The sequence below is a fragment of the Nicotiana sylvestris genome, chromosome 8, assembly GCF_000393655.2.
Source record: "Nicotiana sylvestris chromosome 8, ASM39365v2, whole genome shotgun sequence".
NCBI lineage: Eukaryota > Viridiplantae > Streptophyta > Magnoliopsida > Solanales > Solanaceae > Nicotiana > Nicotiana sylvestris.
In genome coordinates, this window is record NC_091064.1 from 216,942,556 (window position 1) to 216,966,357 (window position 23,802).

Genomic DNA, 23,802 nt, shown 5'->3' on the forward strand with positions numbered 1-23,802 from the left:
AGCAGGTGCTTTATCTGATCGCTGCATATCTTGAAGATTTGAACATCTTGTACGTGTTGATGCTTCAATCGCCGTACTTCCAACTTCATCTGGGCTATTGAGTCGTACCAGTATTTGCTCTCAATTTGGAAATCCTTGGCCTGACTAGCTGCTTTGATCTCAAGTGCTGCCATCTCTTTCTTTATTTTAGCAACAGTCTTCTCGTGGTCGCCTTCCAATTGATTCAGGTATCTGCGATGCTTATCTGCTCTTGTATCTCACTGTGCCCTGAACTCTGCTATGATGTTTTCAGATTTCTCCAAGCCATCTCGCCATTCCCTGATTTCACCTTTTAACCCTTTTATCAGCTGCTCGTCCGATCGACGCCTTGGTTGTCTATCTGCATCCAACCTTATTTGTTTGATCTGAGCTCTAAGCATCTCATTTTCTTGAGTTAACCTGTTCCGCTCTCCCAGATCGGTAGCAATTTGCACGCTGTGCTCGTATTTCATGCCTTCTACTTGTTGCTTTAATCTGCTGATTTCGGCACAATAACCTCTTTCCTTTGCTAACCAATCCCAATGCCTTTGCGATGACTCGGTGAAATCCCGGATGTGGGGTCTCTTAGCTGGCCTTTCATGCTCGAGTTCCCTTCTATACCATGCAAGGTAACCTGGCGCCGTTTCTCCCTTGGCTCGATCCCGCACGCAAGTATCTGATTTCAAATATTGACCCTCATTCCAGATTTGGCGAATCTTCGCTTCTGGGAACTGTCCGTTAGGACTTATCTCAACTGTTTGAGTGCTAAGATCTTCCTCATGAGGTACTGTCTGGCACCTTCCGAACTGTCTCAAAACTCGGCCGGGTGCGTAAGGTTGAATGCTCTTAAGCCCCATCAGCAAGAAATGAGTTTTAGCCGCCGACATATATAAGATCTCATCAACAGGCAACCATCCCAACGTCCATTGTATTTGGCTGGCAGTAAGAGCTTGCAAGAACGAGGTCCATGCCAGGACTCCTTTGGGCCAAATGATCTCTCTGGTTCTCGTGTAAGATTCTTCTATGCGGGTTTTTTCCGGGGAACCATGGCTCAATACCCCGGAATGATGGCAGAGGTGCTCGGTCATCCATATCTGTAGGAGCAAGTTACAACCTTCGAAGAAATTTCCCCCAGCTTTACAAGCTGTGAGAGCTCGAAAGATGTCAGATACCACCATTGGCGCGAGAGTGCTGCCACTTTGCGTGAGTAAAGTGCTGACGACCCCAGATATCTTCAAATCAATGTTTCCATCTTTTCTCGGAAATACCAGAAGACCCAGAAACATTATCATGAACGCCACCCGTCTGTGCTCGTCCCACTTCTGACGAACTCCTTTGCTGCACAGTTTGTTGATTGGATTATTGAATCCCCCCTCGTGACCGTATCTATCATATATGAAGCATGGAGTACAGAATCCGGCTGCTAGATCCGGGTTGTGGACTGTTCTAGGTATTTTCAATGAATCCAGGAACCGATGTACCGTGACGACTCTTGGGGCGACCAAGTATTTTTCCCTCAACGGAAGTTCAGTATTCCCGATGTATCCGGCCATTTCTTCCAAAGTTGGGGTGAGCTCAAAATCAGAGAAATGGAAAACATTGTGCGCCGGGTCCCAATAGGTAACCAAAGCTCTTATGATATCTCCCCGAGGCTGGATTTCCAACAGACCCACAAGACCTTTCAAATATTTCTTAACCTCATTTTGTCCTTCAACACCTAGATCATTCCACCATAGCCGTAACTTGACAGGGATTTTGGTCATTATTGAAAAATGTTCATTTTGCATCGTGCTCATCCTGCACATTTATTAAGGTGATTTTAACAAAATTGACTGACTCAAAAAAAATATATTTTTTTTAGAGAGGATCAAGCTTTGACCACAGCCTTTAAACACTTCGGAGACAAAGATTTTAAGGCTGTGCGGGTCTAAAAAACGCTAAACAAGACCCAAAGGTGGCTGTTTATGCAAGGTCAGCCTTCCGGCGTCCCTTTCGGGAACATTCGGCTATTTATGATAAAACGATGTCACCTGACTTATTTACGACTCTATTAAAAATTTGACACATCTTTTATTTATTTATTTACTGATTTTTGGCTATTTAGAAAAATGGGGTTGAACCCAACGAGGGTTGCCTACGTATCTCACATCCGGTGAGAATCAAACTGGCGTAGTTCGGGCATATAGGAAAAAAAATCGAATAAACCTAGAAATCAGGAATGTGTATTTTTTACATTTTTTTTTTTTTGAAAAGAGATAAAGATTAAAAGAAACTATTTATTTTTTTATATTTTTTTTTTTTTTTGAAAAAATTTGGACTATTAGTCTGAATTTATAAAAGGGGTACTACGAAAGAAACAACACACATTTTTTTTTATGAATTTTTTTTTTTTTTTACTTTTTAAAATAAATAACCCTTTTTTTTTTTTGAAAGTGATAAAAGAAAAATTTTATATTTTTTTTTTAATAACTCTCAATAAACAAGACAGTTTTGTTTTTTTTTTAGAAAAATTCCGGCGAGGTTTTGACACTACTTGGACATTGGTTTTATTTTCCAAAAATAAGTAATTATCTCCCCTACGCTGCTATTTCCCTTTTTTTTTAGGAACCGGTCGACATGCGGAACCGAAGCAAATAAATGCACAACAAAGATAGGAATGCAGCATGATGGTCTTTTCCATTTCTGGTTGCCTGTCCTAGACGGACCCAACCCCTGTGTTGAGTCCCCTAAGTCAAATGCAATATGATGCAAATAAGCGTTCCTACTAGGGATCCGGCATGAAGTTTCGTTATACTAGGTTTAAACCTTGGTATATGTTCTAGACTGTGTACCCGAGCGGACAACTCGAGTCGAGGAGGGGGCTACGTACCGGGGACCCGCGAGATCGTCCGGCTTTGTAACTTGTCCGACCTCTTTCTTATTTCAGGTATTGACACTAACAGAATAGGGAGTCTCGACCAGCGAGCTTCTCCCCGGAGGTAAGAAAAGAAAGGTTTCGGCACAGTTTATATACAGTTCAGATAATATCAAAGTGGTAAAAGACAACATTTAGCACGTTATGCAAAAACATGTAATAAAGATCAGATAATAAAGCCAAATATAACAAATATTCTAAGCTCGAATTCTTGAACCCTGAACCAGTGGTTCTGGGTTTAGTCCCCAGCGGAGTCGCCAGAGCTGTCACACCTCCTGTTTGCGCGCCCCGCCACGAAGGGTTAGATGCGCGGGTGGAGTTTTTCCAATTAAAGTGACAATATTCGAAATGGGATTATTTATTTAATTCAGAGTCGCCACTTGGGAAAGGTTTGGCTTTTGGTGTCCCAAGTCACCGGTTTATCTTGAATCCCAAATCGAGGAAATTTTCGACTTTTCCAAATGAAGTCTGCGAACCAGAAATTCTAAGTAAGGAATTCTGTTGACCCGAGGGAAGGTGTTAGGCACCCTCGAATCCCGTGGTTCTAGCACGGTCGCTTAAATTGTTATAATGGCTAAATATCTGATTTAAATACATGTTACAACTTACGTGCTTTTATTAAGTTTAAACCGCTTTTATTATTATCATTTATTTTTATAGAATTGCAACGTCGTGAAAATGCATCTCGAACCACGTCACAATCAATGCGCCCGTAGTTGTTAACACATTTTGACTCCGTTGAGACTTGGATTTGGGTCACATCAATGTGCACCCGGTCTTAAGAATATAATTTACTTAAAGTCGCGCCTAAAGAATCTAAACGCGTTATTATCTTTGGGGAGGGCAGTGGAGTTCACTAAACAGTCCGTCCCAAATTCTAAGTATTTATTATGATCAATTATTGAGGGCCCCGCAATTTGCTTTTCATTTGGCGAGGCTCGTCTCATTATTTTAGAAGGGTACCCTACAATGACTACATTTCTACTACATTTATCTTTAAAGAGAAGGATGATGCCGAACTTTGCTTGTTTGAACAAGTACAGACTGAATCCTTATTATGTTTGCCGAATCTAAACTTGTTTGATTACCTGATTGATTGTTCATAAGGTGAGGGTCCCCTCATGCTTTGTCTTCATCGAGTGGATAAGCTTATTAATTTGCCAAGTGAAATTGCAAACAAACTGACAACATATATTGAGTTATGTCTAACGAACTCCAAGTTCTATTTTTAACATTCCAACCTATTTGAAATTGATAAACGAAATCGACTGTTTATTAGGAAAATTACTACTAATTGAACTCAGAATGACTATTAGTTTCTCTCAACAATCATCACATTATTTTGAAACAAAGAATCTATACCGAAACCCGATATCGAACCTGCATGGGAACAAATAAGCCGACAGGAGAACTGGCATTCAGAGCCAAACTCTTAATGTGACTGCATGAGGGTTTGTTTGGGATACATTTATCCCAGCCTTAATACCATAGATTTGTCAATTCAGAGGTCTATATAAAATACATACAAGTGCTTACCATGGCTCTATGTTATACAGTCACAACTAAACCAAACAAGTGTTATACTGAACTGAATGTATACTAAATCAAACATGCTGTCTAGGTCATACTGTCATTACTGTTGAGCCATGCTATCTAACAGTTCATTTAAACAGAGTGTATGCTAGTTTATACAGAAATATTTACAGTTTGCAGTAAAACACAGGCCCAACTAACATTCGAACTATCTTTTTACACCAATGCTATAACATAAACTGGTGTTCATTTCTTTATTTCTGCTTCAACTTCAAACTTTCAACAATACATGGTTCAAAGGTTGTGTACCTGGGAATATTTGCAATTGAAGAAGAGGGCAATCAGTAGAGTAACAATGAACAAATGCAGCAGCAGTAACAGCACTAACAGTAGCAGCAGGGCAGTATAGCAACAGCACCAAGAAACAGAAGAGTAGCAACCACAACTCACAAAACAAATGGAGTGAGATCAACCCCAACTAAACCAAACTTTCGAGCAGAACAAACAACAAACAAGCAGACTCAGTTGTGAGAAAATCAGTGTTTGCACAGAAGCAAGTCCAGATTTAGTGAAGTCAGGAACAAAAGGAGAGGAAGCAACTTCTGGTTTTGTCTGTCTGAGTGATCAGACAAAAAATTCTTTTCCAGTTTTCTGTTTCCAAAAAAAAATAGAACTTTCAGATGTTCCCTTTTAGTATCTCTTTGTATCTCTTTCCAGCTCTCTCTTTCAAACTCTTCACTGTGTGTGTATATTTTCTTTTTCAGCCCTCCCAGGTCTTCCCCCTCTTCTAATTCTGTATGTCCATCATCTTTTTATAAGCCTTCCTTAACCCTTTTAACAGCCTGTTTGGGCTATCACAGTATCCTTCCCACGTGCCTTCCCATTTTCAGATTCCAGTTAGTTATTTAAGTATTAACCCTATCATTCCCTCGGCAGGCTTAAAATTTAAAAGGTTTAATATTTCTTAAACTAAAGCAAAGTATGGGGCAGTAGAATATGTTGACAGCATATGCTGTCAGGCCATTTTAAAATTAAACAAGGACCTTTATGCAGGCCATAGGCTGTGCACAAAGCACATGAGGTGCACCAATGCACATGAGGTGCACCAGTGCAAATGCTGTGCAAGAGTGCACATGCCCTCCAATTCAGCATTTAAAACAAACATCCCTTTTACATTATTGATCCAAATCAACAACTATAAGTAAACAAAATTGGTTCTTAATTGATTCAGGCAATGTTCAACATAAGCAAATCGATTTATTTTGTTCAGACAGTTGAAACTAATTAACGACACATGTCGACTCGACTATATTAGCATTAACATATACAATCGTAGCCAAAAATCAGACATTCAAAGTATAGGGCACATGACTCGACTTATACTGATTAAATAGAACTGTACTTCGAGGAATCAGTTAATCAGTACAAATTTGAAATTCAAACTAATTGCACAACAAATACACACGCCTTATCAGAATAGGAGGGGGGTTCAGACAAACACAGAGGTTCAGGTAAAGTGGATAAACAAAAGTTGATGAACAGACTTTTAAAACAAATCACACGGACTAAAAAAAAGTAAAGAAAAGAAAACAAGACTCACCTCAAATCTTTGAAAAATCAAAACCTTGGCTCGGATTTGGATAGACCTTTCTTAAGGCTGAACGGACTTTAATCGAAGTGTTTCTCAGATGAGAAACACCTCGATTAAGGTCCATTAGGCCTTAAATTCTTTGGCTCGGACAAAACACGGACCAGTGACGAAGGATCTCAAAGCTTCAAAACTCAGATCTGGGATTCATGCTTCCCTGATCTGATTCGGACCAAACCAAGTATGGTTTGGTCACGAGGGGGTCTGGGGAGTGTCTGGTATGATTTTAGGGTTAAACCGTGTAGATCGAGTTTTGACTCGAATCTTCAAATGAAGATTCGAGAAGGTGGGAAGGGATTCGAACTACAAGGTTGATAGATTTGGGTTCAGGATGGCATGGGGGTTCTATGGTGTTAGGGGCGAGGTCACCGGCGTCCGTGCCGCCGGTTTTCATGGTGAGGGGTACAGGGGCGGCTCTAGGGTTTGGGGATTATGGTGAAGACGATGAAGGCTGGGGTTTGGATAGGGGGGCAGGGTAGTGTTAGGAGTTTATATAGTTAGTGAGCAAATGGATTTTGGCCGTTGGATGAGATGAGATGAAGGGCCAGGATCCTTTGGCTAACCAGGGACGACGTCGTTTCAACTAAAGGGGGTTTGGGTTGGTCCGGGTGGAAACGGGTCGGGTTCTGTTCGTGGGTATAGGAAAGTGATCTTGGCCGTTGATCAATCTGAGATCAACGGCCTAGATCAGGCACGACTCAAACGACGTCGTTTGGACGTCTTGGGCATCAGGTGGCCTGGACCGGGTAGGCCTGGGTCTTGGGCTGTTTGTTTGGGCCAATTTTAATAAATTGGCCCAAGTCAGGAAAGGCAGGGTCCTTTTCTTTATTTTTTTTTATTTTATTTTATTTTATTTATTTCCTTTTTCTTATTTATTTTAAAAACAAAACTAAGCCAAAAAATCAAATTAAAATTAAATACACACTCAATACAATTATTTGCACATACACTAAAATATTTCAAAACAGGTAAAGTCAAACCAAATAAAATCACGGACGAAGATGCCTATTCATGATTTTCAATTTAACGACCGGATTACGGTCCGAATTATGCAGGACACATATATATTTTTTGAATTTTATTTTAAAAAGTAAATAAATAAAAATGGGCCGAAGTCACAAATAAATCAACAAGGTGCCGCACAGAAATCCAAAATTGTACAGCAGGGCCAATTATTATTTTTTATTTCTTTTTGGAGCGATTGCCGTGCGAAACAAAAATCACGTGCTCACACAGAGTTATTTGACGTGAGTTGGACTTCCGGTTGAAGAGTTATGAACTTTGAGAGTTCTTGATTAAAATGTTGAGTTTTGAGGTTTAATTCATGATTTCACATGTTATTTTGATGATGTGATCGCACGAGTAGGTCCATATGATGTTTTCGAGTTAGTATAACATTTGGTTTGGAGCCCCGAGGACTCGGGTGAGTTTCGGGATGTTTTTACACTTAGGAAAAAGTTGCAGATTCATAGAAGTTGCAGGTCCCTGAAGCCAGGTCTCGCGGTCTGCGGTGAAACTTCGCGGCCGCGGTGGGGACTTCGCGACCACGGTGGGATTTGTGCGGTCCGAGGTGAGCAAGGCCAAGCCTCCGCGGCCGCGCTTGATTTCTTGTGGTCCGCGGTGGAGCTCCGCGGCCGTAGTCCTTTTATGCGGTCCGCGGAGAGGGTCTGAGAGGAGTATACTTAAACGGACTTTTCAGTTATTTTTCACTTTTCAAAACCCCAAAAACATAAGAGGCGATTTTTCAAATAACCTTTCTTCTCCAAATCAATTGTAAGTTATTTTTAACTAGTTTTCTTCAATCATTAACATCTTTTAACATGATTTCAACTTCAAATCAATTATTTTCATGAGGAAAATTGGGTGTTTTGGGTAGAACCTAGGTTTTCACAAAAATGGGGATTTGGACCTCGATTTGAGGTCCGATTTCAAAATAAATTGCATATTTGAGCTCATGGGGGAATGGTTAATCGGGTTTTGGTCCGAATTTCAGGTTTGGACCAAGCGGGCTCGGGGCCGATTTTTGACTTTTTGGGGAAATCTTTATAAAACCAATTTTCATGCATTAGAATTGATTCATTTAGCATTTATTGATATCATTAAGAAAATTGTGGCTAGATACAAGCGAGTTGGCGGTGGAAACAAGAGGTGAAGCGGTAATTGAGGCTTGAATTGTGTTCGTTGCATCGAGGTAAGTGTTTGGTCTAACCTTATCTTGAGGGATTAGGAGTTGTGTCCTATTTGCTATTTTTTTCTTGCCGAGTACGACGTATAGGCATGGTGACGAGTATCTATACGTTGGTGTCAAGCATGACCGTAAGTCTTATATTGTGATTTTCATGATTTCATCGTATTATTCATGTCTTGGTGAAGATTTCTAATTGTTGTATAAAGTTTGTGGAATAATTGTGACCTATGAACATTGAGGAGCGTTGGCTCATGTTGTATAGTGAAATTATGAAAGTATAAGTGACAATTGAACCTCTAGAGCATTGGCTCGAGTTGTGAAGTGAATTGTGAAGTAAAATTGAGAAAACGAAGAGATCTTTATGTTGTCACCCTTGCCGGGATTTAATTATTTAATTGTTGTTCTCTTGTCGGGATTTAATTATTTAATTGGTGTTCTCTTGCCGGGATTTAAATGGTGACTTGTTGTTCCCTTGTCGGGACTCTTATTGCAAAATTTTCTTTAATTCCTTACCCTATTGTTTGTGATTATTGTTTGGGTGAGGAAGAGAGTTAAAGCACGATGGGTGATGTCGTGCATTGTTTGTTATTGTGAGGAAAGAGTGTAAAGCACGAAGGGTGATGTCGTGCCGCATGATGTACCATTCCGTGCCGATTTTATTGATTATATGGTGAGGAAAAAGAGTAAAAGCATGAAGGGTGATGCCGTGCACATTTTTATTATATGATTGCTTTGGTGAGGACGAGAGTAATAGCACGAAGGGTGATGTCGTGCATTTGTGGACTTCTGATTCTTTGTTGATATCCGAGTTATGTTGTTTCTTTCATTACTTGTTGTTATTTGATTTACTTTAAGGTTATAGATCCCATTACCCTATTTGCCTTGTGATTGTTGTTTGGGTGAGGAAGAGCGTAAAGCACGAAGGGTGATGCCGTGTATTGTTTTGGTGAGAACAAGAGTAAAAGCACGAAGGGTGATGTCGTGCAAATTGTTGATTTCCGCTTCCTTGTTGATATTCTAGTTATGTTGTTTCTTTCCTTACTTGATGCCTTTCTATTCGGAACAATTAACTCCCCCACAGCATGTTTCCCCTCCCACATTGACTGGTTATTTTTGTGTTTCTTTTCCGCTGTATATATATTAACTGTGCATGTTTATTTGGTAGTCTGATCCTAGCCTTGTCACTACTTCGTCGAGGTTAGGCTAAACACTTACCAGCACATGGGGTCGGTTGTGCTGATACTACACTCTGCACTGTGTGCAGATCCAGGAGCAGCTTTCGGACAATAGTTGGAGGGCTTCCTTCAGTCCACTCGGAGACCCAAGATAGACCCGCAGGCGTCCGCGGGCCATGGTGTCTCCCTCTATCTCTATTTTCTGTTTCATTTCCTTTGTTCAGAAACAGTGTAATGTATTTTCTTCAGACCTTCTATGTAGTACCTCTTAGACAGTCTGTGCCACTGTGACACCAGGTTTTGGGGTATTTGAGGTTTTTAAAAGTTGTAATAGACGTAGCCTTAAGATATATAATTGTTGACTTTCGCTTATTTATTTAAAATTCCGCTTTTATCATATTATCGGCTTGTGTTTGTTAAAAGAAGCAAAAATAAAAGTGCAACAAGTAGATAAGTTTTGGCTTTGATCATAGGCTGAAAACTCGTATTTTAGTCGTTGTAACAACACTGTAATTATTGTATTTTACAAAGGTTTGAGCTTAAATGATAATGAATTGTACTAAATTCATGCTTTATGCCTTGCAGGAAGCTAATCTGACTTAAGAATTAACTTTGGGATGAATTTGATTAATTTTGGGCTTTGAAGTCTGAGTAAAAGCTAAATAAATCAAGTCGAGATCGTGTTCGGGGGTCGCAAAGCAAGCCCGAATAGAAAAACAAGAGAAAAAACGAAGCAGCACAGAAAAATTCTCTGTCGCGCCGCGCCGCGGCAGTGCAAAAATCTTCGTTGCATTGTTTTACTCCGTTAAAATGCATTTTGCCTCTGTCCAATCTATGTATGCGGTGCATGGGGCATCGCACAGGGCGTCGCGGACGTGTAAAAGTCGCATAACTACTCTATTTCGGTCTAAAAAGGCATAATTGTCAAAACCCCTTCCTACACGATTAAAAGGGTAAAGCATCCATTATTGACGGAGCAGACCTGTTTTGAGAGAGAAAAGGAGGAGGAAATCCATCTTGGAGGATCAAAATCAAGAGGAGACAACACTTTGGAGCAAGGATTGAAAGAGTTTTTCTAAACCTTCTTCTAGTATCTATTTATTTTATCTTTAATACTTATATTATTGATGTTTGTATGATTATGAGTAGCTAAAAATCCAAATATTCTGGGGTTATGGGTGTTAGATTATTATGTTGGTTGAAACTTAATTTGATGATCTTGAATTTATCGTTAAGGATTGTTTATTTGATTCTGCTGTTAATATTTTACTGTGTAGCTAACAGTGAAATACTATTTACAAATCTTGACTTAAACTTGAAAAAGAAAATTCTTGATTGCATATAGAATCAAATAGAACAAGATCTGGATGCTGGGCATCGGATGAAAGATTCGCGATTAAGATAGAACTATATTTAATTGCATTGTTTGGTTGAGAAATAGGATTTGTAAATGCATTTGAGTTAATATAAATATCATAGAAATATAGGTATTAATTTAACTTGAATAGGATCATAAGAAATCGACAGATTCTTATAGGTATTATTAACCCTATAATCAATAACTCAGATAATTCAATAAATCATTTTTAAGCTAAAAATGTAGCATGATCTCTAGCAAGCCCATGACCCTGGAATATCTCTTTTATTAATTGTTAAAAGAAAAATTCATAAGTGGCGTAGTAACTTTGCGTTGTATTATTGTTTGTCTACTAGTTAAATTGTAAATTGGTTATTTATGTATTTTGTGATGAATTAGCTTGAATCGATAATTGTTTAAGTTTGCATCAGTCTATAAGTTGATCACAAGTCCTCGTGGGAACGATACTTTACTTATTTCTATATTACTTGAAGATCGCGTACACTTGCGTGAGTGTTTTGGTCGCATCACGTTTTTGGCGCCGTTGCCGGGGACTTAGAAATTAACTATTTTTCTAGATCAGACTTTTATTCTTATCTTTACAAGTTTCTTTTCCTTCTTATTCTTTTTTTTTGTAAATATTTTATTTTTATAACTATTTGATTTTTCTCTTAGTATATTTCTAGTTCTCTCAGGATGACATATGGGGATGAAATATACAGAGGTAAGGTTTGCTACATTTCGCTTGTCTGAATCCGCCAAGACTTGGTGGAGGGATTATTGCTTAGCGAGACCAGCGGGATCGCCAGCCTTGACTTGGGAGCAGTTTACAGTGTTATTCCTGGAGAAGTTTCTCCCCGTTACTCAGAGAGAGGCCTATCGGAAGCAGTTTGAGTGCCTCCAGCAGGGTTCCATGACTGTTGCCCAGTATGAGACCAGGTTCATCGACTTAGCTTGCCATGCTCTCATCATACTCCCCACTAAGAGTGAGAGGGTGAGGAGGTTTATTGACGGTCTTATCCAGCCGATTCGTCTTCAGATGGCTAGAGAGGCTGGGAGTGAGATTACTTTTCAGGAGGCAGCCAATGTGGCCCGTAGAGCTGAGATGGTTCTGTCATAGGGAGGCGGTCATGGGTCAGACAAGAAGCCTCGTCATTCAACCCGATTCAGTGGTACCTCATTCGGAGGTCGAGATTCGTATGGTAGAGGCAATCCTCCTAGGCCCTTCCAGTCAGCATTGTAGGTTTCTCAAGGTACTCCAAGTGGTTGGGGTCCCTAGATGCAGTATCCCGATCAGCAGTCCTACAGTGCACCACCTGCTCCTATCAGTGCACCGCCGCTTCAGAGTTTTCGTGGTAGTCATTCAGGTCATCAGGGCCAGTAGTCTCAATAGCCGAGGGCTTGTTACACGTGTGGTGATCTGGGTCACATTGCTAGGTTTTTCCCTCGAGTACCAGGTAGCTCAGCATCAGGGTTCTCGTGCTATGGTACAGGCACCATGTGTTCCACAGCCCACCCAGCCAGCTAGAGGTGGGGGTAGAGGTGGAGGTAGAGGTACTAGAGGGGGAGCTCAGGCCGCCAGAGGTGGAGGCCAGCCAGCTGCAGGTCGTCCCAAAGATGTAGTTTAGGGTGGTGGGGCCCAGCCCCGATGTTACGCCCTTCCAGCCATGCCCGAGGCTGAGGCTTCAGATGTAGTCATTACAGGTACTATTCTGGTTTGTGATAGAGATGCTTCAGTGTTATTTGATCCAGGGTCTACCTACTCGTATGTGTCATCTTATTTTGCACTGTATCTAGTCATGCCTAATGATTCATTGAGTATTCATGTTTATGTGTCTACACCGGTGGGTGATTCTATTATGGTAGATCGAGTCCATCTTTCTTGCATTGTGGTGATTGGGGGTCTTGAGACTCGAGTGGATTTGTTGCTTCTAGACATGGTCGATTTCGATGTTATATTGGGAATGGACTGGTTATCACATTACCACGCTATCTTGGACTGTCATGCCAAGACCGTGACCTTAGCCTTACCAGATTTGCCCCATTTAGAGTGGAGAGGAACTCCTGGTCATTCTACCCGCAGTGTTATCTCGTATATGAAGGCTCGGCATATGGTCGAGAAGGGGTGTTTGGCCTATTTGACATATGTTCGTGATTCTAGTGCTGAGGTCCCTTCTATTGATTCTGTGCCCGTTGTTCGAGAGTTTCCTGATGTTTACCCTTCAGACTTGCCGGGTATGCCACCCGACAGAGATATTGACATTTGCATTGATTTGGCTCCGGGCACTCAACCCATTTCTATTCTACCGTATCGTATGGCCCCGCCTGAGTTAAAAGAGTTGAAGGAGCAGTTGCAAGACTTGCTTAAGAAGGGTTTCACTAGGCCGAGTGTTTCGCCTTGGGGTGCGCCGATGTTTTTTGTTAAGAAGAAGGACGGATCGATAATGTGTATTGATTACCGGCAGTTGAACAAGGTTACAATCAAGAATAAGTATCCATTGTCGAGAATCGATGATTTGTTTGATCAGCTTCAGGGTGCCAAGGTGTTTTCAAAGATTGATTTGAGATCTGGCTACCATCAGTTGAGAATTAGGCATCCGATGTCCCTAAGACAGCTTTTCGCACTCGGTACGGGCATTATGAGTTCCTGGTCATGTCATTTGGGTTGACCAATGCCCCAGCAATTTTTATGGATTTGATGAACCGAGTGTTCAGGCCTTATTTGGACTCATTCGCGATAGTCTTCATTGATGATATTTTGATATATTCCCGCAGTCGGGAGGAGCACGAGCAGCATCTTAGAATGGTTCTTCAAACCTTGAGGGATAGTCAGTTATATGCTAAGTTCTCGAAGTGTGAGTTCTGGTTGGGTTCAGTTGCATTTCTTGGTCACGTTGTATCAGCAGAGGGTATCCAGGTTGATCCGAAGAAGATTGAGGTAGTCAAGAACTAGCCTAGACCAACATCAGCTACAGATATTTGGAGTTTCTTGGGATTGGCAGGCTACTATCGTCGGTTCGTGGGATGGTTCTCATCTATTGCAGCCCCTATGACCAGGTTGACCCAGAAGGGTGCCCAGTTCAGATGGTCGGACGAGTGTGAGGCGAGCTTTCAGAAGCTCAAGACAGCTCTGACTACAGCACCGGTGTTAGTTTTGCCCACAGGTTCAGGGACTTATACCGTTTATTGTGATGCATCTCGTATTGGGCTTGGTGCAGTGTTGATGCAGATGGCAAGATCATTGCCTATGCTTCGATGTTGTTGAAGATTCATGAGAAGAACTATCTAATTCATGACTTGGAGTTGGCAGCCATTATTCATACACTGAAGATTTGGAGGCATTATCTATATGGCGTGGCATGTGAGGTGTTCACGGATCACAAGAGTCTTTAGTATTTGTTCAAGCAAAAGGAGTAGAATTTGAGACAAAGGAGGTGGTTGGAGTTGTTGAAAGATTATGATATCAATATCTTGTATCATTCGGGAAAGCCCAATGTGGTGGCCGATGCGTTGAGTAGGAAGTTAGCCAGTATGGGCAGTCTTGCTTATATTCCGGTCGGTGAGAGACCGCTTACTTTGGATGTGCGGTCTTTGGCCGATCAATTTGTAAGGTTGGATATCTCTGAGCCTAGTCGTGTATTGTCCTACACGTTCGCTCGTTCTTCTTTATTGGAGCGTATCCGTGATCGGCAGTATGATGATCCCCATTTGTGTGTCCTTAGAGACACGATGCAACGCGGAAGTGCCAAGCAGGTTACCTTAGATGATGATGGAGTTTTGAGATTGCAAGATCGAGTTTGTATGCCTAATGTGGATGGGCTCCGAGAGTTAATTTTAGAGGAGGCCCATAGCTCCCGGTAATCTATTCATCCAGGCGCTGCGATGATGTATCAGGATTTGCGGCAGCATTATTGGTGGCGGAGAATGAAGAAGGATATCCTTGCATATGTAGCTTGGCATTTGAATTGTCAGCAGGTTAAGTACATCAAAGGCCTGGTGGTTTATTTCAGAGGATTAAACTTCCCGAGTGGAAATGGGAACGGGTCACTATGGACTTCGTTGTTGGACTCCCGCAGACTCAAAGGAAGTTCGACGCAATTGTTGATAGGCTGACCAAGTCAACACATTTCATTCTTGTGGCAGTCTCCTATTCATCCGAGAGGTTAACTGAGATCTATATCCGGGAGATTGTTCGTCTTCATAGTGTGCCTGTATCTATCATTTCGGACCAAGGTACGCAGTTTACCTCGAGTTTCTAGAGAGTAGTCCAGTGGGAGTTGGGCACCCAGGTTGAGTTGAGTACAACATTTCATCCTCAGACGGACGGGCAGTCCGAGCGAACTATTCAGATTTTGAAGGATATGCTCCGAGCTTATGTCATTGACTTTGGAGGCTCGTAGGATCAGTTTTTTCCTTTAGCAGAGTTTGCCTACAACAACAGTTACCAGCCGAGTATCCAGATGGCTTCTTATGAGGCTTTATATGGTAGGCGGTGTCGATCTCCAGTTGGATGGTTTGAGCCGGGAGAGACTCGATTGTTTGGTACGGATCTGGTTTAGGAGGCTTTGGACAAGGTCAGGATTATTCATGATAGGCTTCATACAGCTCAGTCCGGGAAAAAGAGTTATGCAGACCACAAGGTTCGAGATGTAGCTTTTATGGTTGGAGAGCGGGTATTGCTCTGAGTGTCGCATGTGAAGGGCGTGATGAGATTCGGAAGAAGGGCAAGCTTAGCCCTAGGTTCATTGGTCCATTTGAGATTCTTGATCGAGTGGGAGATGTGGCTTATAGACTTGCGTTATCACCGAGCTTATCAGTCGTGCATCCAGTGTTTCATGTGTCCATGCTTTGGAAATATCACGGCGATCCATCCCACGTGTTATATTTCAGCACTGTCCAGTTGGACAAGGACTTGTCTTATGAGGAGGAGCCGATAGCAATTCTAGACAAGCAGACTCATCAATTGAGATCGAAGAGTTTTCTTTCGGTTCGTGTTCAGTGGAGAGGTCATCCTCCTGAGGCATCGACCTGGGAGTCCGAGTCCGATATGCAGAGCCGTTATCCCCATCTTTTCCCCAACTCAAGTACTTCCTTCTTATGTCCGTTCGAGGACGAACGGTTGTTTTAGAGGTGGAGAATGTGATGACCCAAAAGGACATCACTTATGTTGCAAGTGCATTGAGTGTTTCGAGGCCTAAAAACCTCCCTTTTTACCCCCACCTTGATTTACGTGTGTGGTCCAGACCTATATTCGGGAAGCTTTCTATGTGAAAATATGAGAAATAGAAATTTTAGAGTTAAAACTTTGATTATGGTTGACTTTGATCAACATTCTTAACAAACGGATCCGGATCCATGTTTCGATGATCCCAGGAGGCCCGCAATAAAATATGAGACTTGGGCGTATGCTCGAAAATGAATTCCGAGGTCCCAAGCCTTAGAAATCAATTTTTGAAAGAAATTATTTTACTGAATTATCTAAGGAATAAAGAAAAGAATTAATGTTTGAAACCATTGTTATCGGGCCCGTATTTTGGTTTCGGAGCCCGGTACAAACTTGTTATAGTATTTGAAAGATAACTGTGAAATTTGGTGAAAAACGGAGTTTATTTGACGTGAGTTGGACTTCCGGTTGAAGAGTTATGAACTTTGAGAGTTCTTGATGAAAATGTTGAGTTTTGAGGTTTAATTCATGATTTTACATATTATTATGATGATGTGATCACACGGGTAGGTCTATATGATGTTTTCGAGTTAGTATGACATTTGGTTTGGAGCCCCGAGGGCTCGGGTGAGTTTTGGGATGTTTTTACACTTAGAAAAAAGTTGCAGATTCATAGAAGTTGCAGGTCCCTGAAGCCAGGTCTCGCGGTGGAAACTTCGTGGCCGCGGTGGGACTCCGCGACCGCAGTGGATTTGTCCGCGATGAGCAAGCCCAAGCCTCCGCAGTCGCGCTCGATTTCTTGTGGTCCGCGGTGGAGCTCCGTGGCCGCAGTCCTTTTATGCGGACCGCGGAGAGGGTCTGAGAGGAGTATATTTAAACGGACGTTTCAGTTATTTTTCACTTTTCAAAACCCCAAAAACATAAGAGGCGATTTTTCAAATAACCTTTCTTCTCCAAATCAATTGTAAGTCATTTTTAACTAGTTTTCTTCAATCATTAACATCTTTTAACATTATTTCAACTTCAAATCAATTATTTTCATGAGGGAAATTGGGTGTTTTGGGTAGAACCTAGGTTTTCACAAAAATGGGGATTTGGACCTCGATTTGAGGTCCGATTACAAAACAAATTACATATTTGAGCTCGTGGGGGAATGGGTAATCGGGTTTTGGTCCGAATTTCGGGTTTGGACCAAGCGGGCCCGGAGTTGATTTTTGACTTTTTGGGGAAATCTTTATAAAACCTATTTTCATGCATTAGAATTGATTCATTTAGCATTTATTAATATCGTTAGGCAAATTGTGGCTAGATATAAGCGAGTTGGTGGTGGAAACAAGAGGTAAAGTGGTAATTGAGGCTTGAATTGTGTTCGTTGCATCGAGGTAGTGTTTGGTCTAACCTTAGCTTGAGGGATTAGGAATTGTGTCCTATTTTCTATTTACTTCTTGCCGAGTACGATGTATAGGCATGGTGCCGAGTATCTATACATTGGTGTCAAGCATGACCGTGAGTCTTATATTGTGATTTTCATGATTTCATAGTATTAGTCATGTCTTGGTGAAGATTTCTAATTGTTGTATAAAGTTTGTGGGAGAATTGTGACCTATGAACATTGAGGAGTGTTGGCTCAAGTTGTGTAGTGAAATTGTGAAAGTATAAGTAGCAATTAAACCTCTAGAGCGTTGGCTCGAGTTGTGAAGTGAATTGTAAAGTAAAATTGAGAAAGAGAAGAGATCCTTATGTTGTCACCCTTGCCGGGCTATTGTTGATTTATTTGTTATTCCCTTGCCGAGATTTAATTGTTTAATTGTTGTTCTCTTGCCGGGATTTAATTGGTGACTTGTTGTTCCCTTGCCGGGACTCTTATTGCAAAATTTCCTTTAATTCCTTACCATATTGTTTGTGATTATTATTTGGGTGAGGAAGAGAGTTAAAGCACGAAGGGTGATGTCGTGCATTGTTTGTTATTGTGAGGAAAGAGTGTAAAGCACGAAGGGTGATGTCGTGCCGCACGATGTACCATTCCGTGCCGATTTTATTGATTATATGGTGAGTAAAGAGAGAAAAACACGAAGGGTGATGCCGTGCATATTTTTATCATATGATTGCTTTGGTGAGGACGAGAGTAAAAGCACGAAGGGTGATGTCGTGCATTTGTGGACTTCTGATTCTTTGTTGATATCCGAGTTATGTTGTTTCTTTCATTACTTGTTGTTATTTGATTTACTTCGAGGTTATAGATCCCCTTACCCTATTTGCCTTATGATTGTTGTTTGGGTGAGGAAGAGCGTAAAACACGAAGGGTGATGTCGTGTATTGTTTTGGTGAAAACGAGAGTAAAAGCACGAAGGGTGATGCCGTGCAAATTGTTGATTTCCGCTTCCTTGTTTATATTCTAGTTATGTTGTTTCTTTCCTTACTTGATGCCTTTCTATTCAAAACTATTAACTCCCCCACAGCATGTTTCCCCTCCCACATTGACTGGTTATTTCTGTATTTCTTTTCCGCTGTATATATATATATATATATATATATATATATATATATATATATATATATGAACTGCGCATGTTTATTTGGTAGTCTGGTCCTAGCCTCGTCACTACTTTGTCGAGGTTAGGCTAAACACTTACCAGCACATGGGGTCAGTTGTGCTGAAACTACACTCTGCACTGTGTGCAGATCCAGGAGCAGCTTTCGGACAATAGTTGGAGGGCTTCCTTCAGTCCACTCGGAGACCCAAGGTAGACCCGCAGGCGTCCGCAGGCCATGGCGTCTCCCTCTATCTCTATTTTCTGTTTCATTACCTTTGTTCAGAAACAGTGTAATGTATTTTCTTCAGACCTTGTATGTAGTAACTCTTAGACAGTCTATGACACTGTGACACCAGGTTTTGGGGTATTTAAGGTTTTTAAAAGTTGTAATAGACGTAGCCTTAAGATTTATAATTGTTGACTTTCGCTTATTTATTTAAAATTCCGCTATTATCATATTATCGGCTTGTGTTTGTTAAACGAAACAAAAATAAAAGTGCAGCAAGTAGATAAGGTTTGGCTTGCCGAGCTCCCATTAGTAGGCGCCATCATGACTCCCGAGGGTGGGAAATCCGTGTCGTGACACTCATCTTCACGAATTTATTCATCATTTGTTTAAAATAGCATAATCCTTTTAATCTCCAAATAATCTTTTTCATTGGACTAATGTCAATTACCTTACGATAATTTCAACGTACAATACTACATGGTGCAATATCATCGTAATTTAATACTACGGGACGTAATATTGCGGGGCGTAACAATTATGCTGGAACTCCAGTATATTATACTGGACTTCCAGCATAATATACTGGTCTAGCATAATATGCTGGAAGTTCATACATATGTGCTCCAATCTCCAGTATATTATGCTGGAACTTTTCGCGCGTTGGAGTTCCAGCATAATATGCTGGAAGTTCATACACAGGTGCACCAATCTCCAGTATATTATGCTGGAACTTTCTGTATTGCAGGAATATAATGGCTATTTTTTAAAACTTCGCAAACGTTGGATATTTTTTGATGACCAGTCCGAAAACTAATTAGCTCGTGCTATTTTTACGGTAAAGTGGGCTTTCTTCTTTTTCGTAAACTGAGTTTTCTTCTTCTTCTTCATACTCTCTCTCTCACCATTATTAGACTTTATCTTGTACCTTCTCTTCTTCCAATCTTTACCCTCTCTTCACTTCAGTGGGGTTCCCCATTATTCTGTCTCTTACTAGCTAATAGCTTGTTTGGATAGTTGTACTAATGTACCGTATTATATTGTACTGTATTATTTTGATGAATATATCATTTGGATAGATTGAATTATTTATCGTCGTTTCATGATGTCATACACCTGCAATATGAAGAACAAACTTGCAATATTACAAAGAAAAAGTAGGGTACAAAGTATAATTATTATATAATAAGATAGGGTAAAAAGATAAAATAGGATCATTTAGTAATAAGGAAGAGCAAGGTAAGAGAAGAAATAAGGCAATGACGTGATCACACCAAATTGATCGTTACATAAAGTGGCTCTTTTAACAACGAATTTAACAATACGATATAATAAAGTTTAAATAACAATCAACATAAATATTGTATTTAAAGTAATTGTATGATACAATACAATGGTAATAACTATCCAAACAAGCTGTACTGTACTGTTATTGGTGAAAGCTGCATGGAGTGATGGAGTTAAAAAAAGTCATTTGGTTTCGGCCATTTGCCAATTGAAATAAAACATTAGTTGGTTTTAGAATTTGATGAATGTTTGTTTGTTTGATAATTTAAAAACGATTTATTGTATACAACAGCCAAAGGGCAGAGAAAAGAGAGACAACTTGACTATGAGTTGAATTTCTCTTTAACCAAAATAAAGTTTAGGCCATAGAAACTTTTTTGTGTACAAGATTCATTCAATGACCCACCGTGAAAAATGGAGAAAATTCGACGGTTTTGTAGCATTTGCTTTCATCTCAATATAAAAGGCACTAATTGAGAATAGAATTGATTTTGGCTCTTTGCTAAAAGACCCTTCGTCTTCATCGACGAAGGTCCTAACTTTTCTTATAATAATATTTTAAAAGGGGTTTAATATCATATTATTTCATATTCATTAGTAAATCTGAGATAGTTGAGGAACAAAAGAGTGAAGAAAAAATGGCGTCATCACAAGCACTCATTGATAAGGCGAAGAATCGTGAATTTTATCAAAATTTCTGGCGCACTGATCTCTTGAACACCATTAAAGTTGATCCCGGATGTATATTTCTGGTGCACTGATCTCCGCTTCGTTTTATGTGACATTGTTACTATTTGAAGAGTCAAACAATCTTTTCTAATGCTTTCATTAATAAAAGATATATGTGAATTTTTTTATTTATAATAACGTTGTAAGTTTGAATTGATACTGAAAATCTAGTTCCTCAGACTCTTTAATAAAATTGCTCGTTGTGTGTTGGATCCTCCAAGAACTATGTATTTTTAGAGGATCAGACGCAACATTTTTGGAATTGGATCCGAGCAATATAGCTTAAAATTGAATCATTTGATCCTAGTATTTAAAGCCACATTATTCTTTTTTGAAACAAAATGGAGTATTTTGTATATGAGAATCAAAGGTGTAAATATATGTGTTTGTTTGTGTTTCTAACCGTTTAAATTTTCATATTTTGTTTGCAGATTGGTGTTTTGCCTTGTGGTGGTGAGTTGTGTATTTACCTCTGTTATTTTCCTCCAATGCTATTGATTTGCTACCTTGATTTGTGTTTATTTCCTTAATTTTCTTGAATTGTTGAAAACATTAATATCTTCCACCATTTTATATCAATTGCAGTTCACCATGTGCATCCTATTTGCTTCGGAAACGAGCTTTATATGGTGATATGAGAAGGTATGTAAGGCACTTTCTCTTTCTCAGTAACATATTTAATCGGTCTGTTAAAAATAATTACAGTCACTAGCCAAATACAAAAAATATACACTAATTATGGCATTATGTATAAAATATGTATATTATATATTAATATACAGAATATATACCTTCGTCGGTTATTATTTTGGAGAGAGGATACATTATGTAGATTTCCTTTCTTATTAACAAATATCTGTTTGCGACAGGTATAAGTGTTGCGCTGGTTATATGCCTTGCAGTGGTAGATGTGGAGAAAGTCGTTGCCCTGAATTTTGCCTTGCAACTGAGGTCAGAAAATTAAACTGTTTCTTCATTTTAATTAGGCACTAAATGCTGCATATTCGTGATTAATTCTGCTGTGATATTAAAAGGCATTTCGATGCACTAAGCTTCCGCTATGCGCGGGATCCAGGGAAGGGTTGGATCACAATGGTCTATTGTACGCAGCCTTACAGTGCAAGAGGCTGTTTTCACGGCTTGAACCCATGACCTCCTGGTCAAATGACAACAACTTTACCTCTAATGTGATACTGATCTATTGATTTTAACCACCAGGTTTGTTGTTGCTTTGGAACATCAGTGAGCTCAACTCGCTTCTTGTTACAAGATGAACTCAACATAAAAACGACGAAATGTGATAATTGCATTATAGTAATTCCTCTAAATCTTCCTCATTTAATTAGTCCATAGTATAATTTTGAATGCAATTTGATCAATAGACATTTCTTAATTCCTTGCTACTTAGGCTTTCATGGTCGTCCTCGGATATCTTGCTTGCCTATGTAGAATTCTGGCTGTAGTTACTGGAGACGACGAAATTGAGGAGCTTGCTCATGTGTTAACATGCATGTCTGACACAGTTTATTACTCGTAAGCTCTGCACATTCATCATATCACACGCTATTTGTTTAAGTAACAACTTAAGATTAATTGCAGTACTAAATTTGCTGCATTTGATTGCAGGGTTTGTGCATGCATGCAGGTAAGCAGGCGAAACTTAATTGTGAAAGATATACAGTTAGACCTCTCTATAACTGCATCCTTATATAACAGTACTTCACTATAAAAGCCAAGTTTTTCCGGAACCAAATTTTATGTTCTATTATAACATATATTTTTTATAACAGCAATTCACTATAACATCCAAAAATATCTGGAACAAACGAGGATGTTATAGAGAGGTTTGACTCTAATAGTTTTATCATTTAAGCTTGCTATTGTTTGTTGAGATTGCAGACACAACACAAGATTGAATTGGACAAAAGAGATGGCGAGTTTGGTCCAATGACAGTGCCACCAGTTCAGCAGATGTCACGACTTGATCAGCCGTACGCGCCCACAGTTGGATATCCTCCGTCATATGGTGCACCACCGCCTTACGGTCAACCACCACCACCGCAACAAGGTTATCCGGCTCCTGGTTACCCACCAGCCGGAGGTAATTATCCTCCTGGAGCTTATGCGCCAGCACCAGCACCAGCACCAGCACCAGGCTACTGGCGATGAAGTTTTTCAAGATTTAGTACTTGTGTCATTTCAATCTACTAAAGAAGCATTCACATTTTGCTTGTCCTGAGGTTGTCTATGTACATTTCCCTGCTCATGAAAAATGTGTAGTAGTCTTTTTTGTAATTAACAAAATAACATAACATTTTTGTGTATTATAGAGTTGAGTTATTTTTGGTGTTTGGATATTACATTCATTGTGGACATGTGATGTGCTAACCGAATCTGAAAATTTCATTCAGATTGTTTTTGCTAGCTGAGCTTAGTCATGTATTTTTAAATTATACTAATGCATAATTTTTGCTTCTATGCTGTAGTTGCAGGGTTTGTAGTAAATAAAACTTCAAAAATTCATCATGATACAAGATGGTCATGGCTTTCCCTTTTTTTTTTCTGAATTTTCTCAAGGGTTCGTGTTACTTCGACAAGCTAAGATACAAGTTTTTTAAGAGTTACTGAAGCTCTTGAATCATGTTTTCGCAATTTTATAATCCAATTTTACAATGTCTAAAGTGATCTAAAAGAGCATACACTACTTACATTAAGATGTATGAAATGATGGAAGTCACTTTTTTAGGAAAATATTTTTCCTTCATTTTCTGGTTTTTGTTATAAAAAATACTTTTTTTAAAAAACTGTAAGCATGTTAAATTTTATGGAATTCAAGTCAATATTAGATTTGGCCAAATTGCTAGATTTAAGAAATACCAAGCCCAAATCCAGTTTAATAATTTAAGTGGACAAATTCAAAAATAGCCAGATTTACAAGTGGTCATTCAAAAATAGCCATAGTTTCAAAAAGTAATCGAAATTTAGCCACTTTTCATGTAAAGATAAATTTGAACGAAAACACTATTCAA

General features: G+C 39.7%; 1 protein-coding gene across 2 annotated transcripts; it reads left to right on the forward strand.

Moving 5' to 3' along the window:
• The first annotated feature begins 20,547 nt into the window (after nucleotides 1–20,547).
• LOC104246637 (uncharacterized) lies at nucleotides 20,548–23,113 on the forward strand. 2 transcript variants are annotated; one of them, XM_009802495.2, is made up of 8 exons: nucleotides 20,548–20,785; nucleotides 21,205–21,226; nucleotides 21,359–21,415; nucleotides 21,643–21,724; nucleotides 21,992–22,087; nucleotides 22,182–22,306; nucleotides 22,400–22,418; nucleotides 22,673–23,113. In XM_009802495.2, exons 1-8 carry the CDS (start codon nucleotides 20,683–20,685, stop codon nucleotides 22,940–22,942), a joined length of 774 nt encoding a protein of 257 aa, XP_009800797.1. In that variant the 5' UTR covers nucleotides 20,548–20,682; the 3' UTR covers nucleotides 22,943–23,113. The 2 variants fall into 2 exon arrangements, with proteins under 2 accessions (XP_009800797.1, XP_070009460.1); XM_070153359.1 differs by having other exon boundaries at nucleotides 20,724–20,796.
• The last annotated feature ends 689 nt before the right edge of the window (nucleotides 23,114–23,802 follow it).

What these genes read in the sequence shown, in the direction of transcription:
- LOC104246637 (XM_009802495.2), top strand. Translation starts at nt 20,683, where the DNA reads ATGGCGTCATCACAAGCACTCATTGATAAGGCGAAGAATCGTGAATTT. An exon ending in TTATATGGTGATATGAGAAG is followed by an intron (nt 21,416 to 21,642) that starts GTATGTAAGGCA and finishes TGTTTGCGACAG; the next exon opens with GTATAAGTGTTGCGCTGGTT. An exon ending in AATTTTGCCTTGCAACTGAG is followed by an intron (nt 21,725 to 21,991) that starts GTCAGAAAATTA and finishes TTTAACCACCAG; the next exon opens with GTTTGTTGTTGCTTTGGAAC.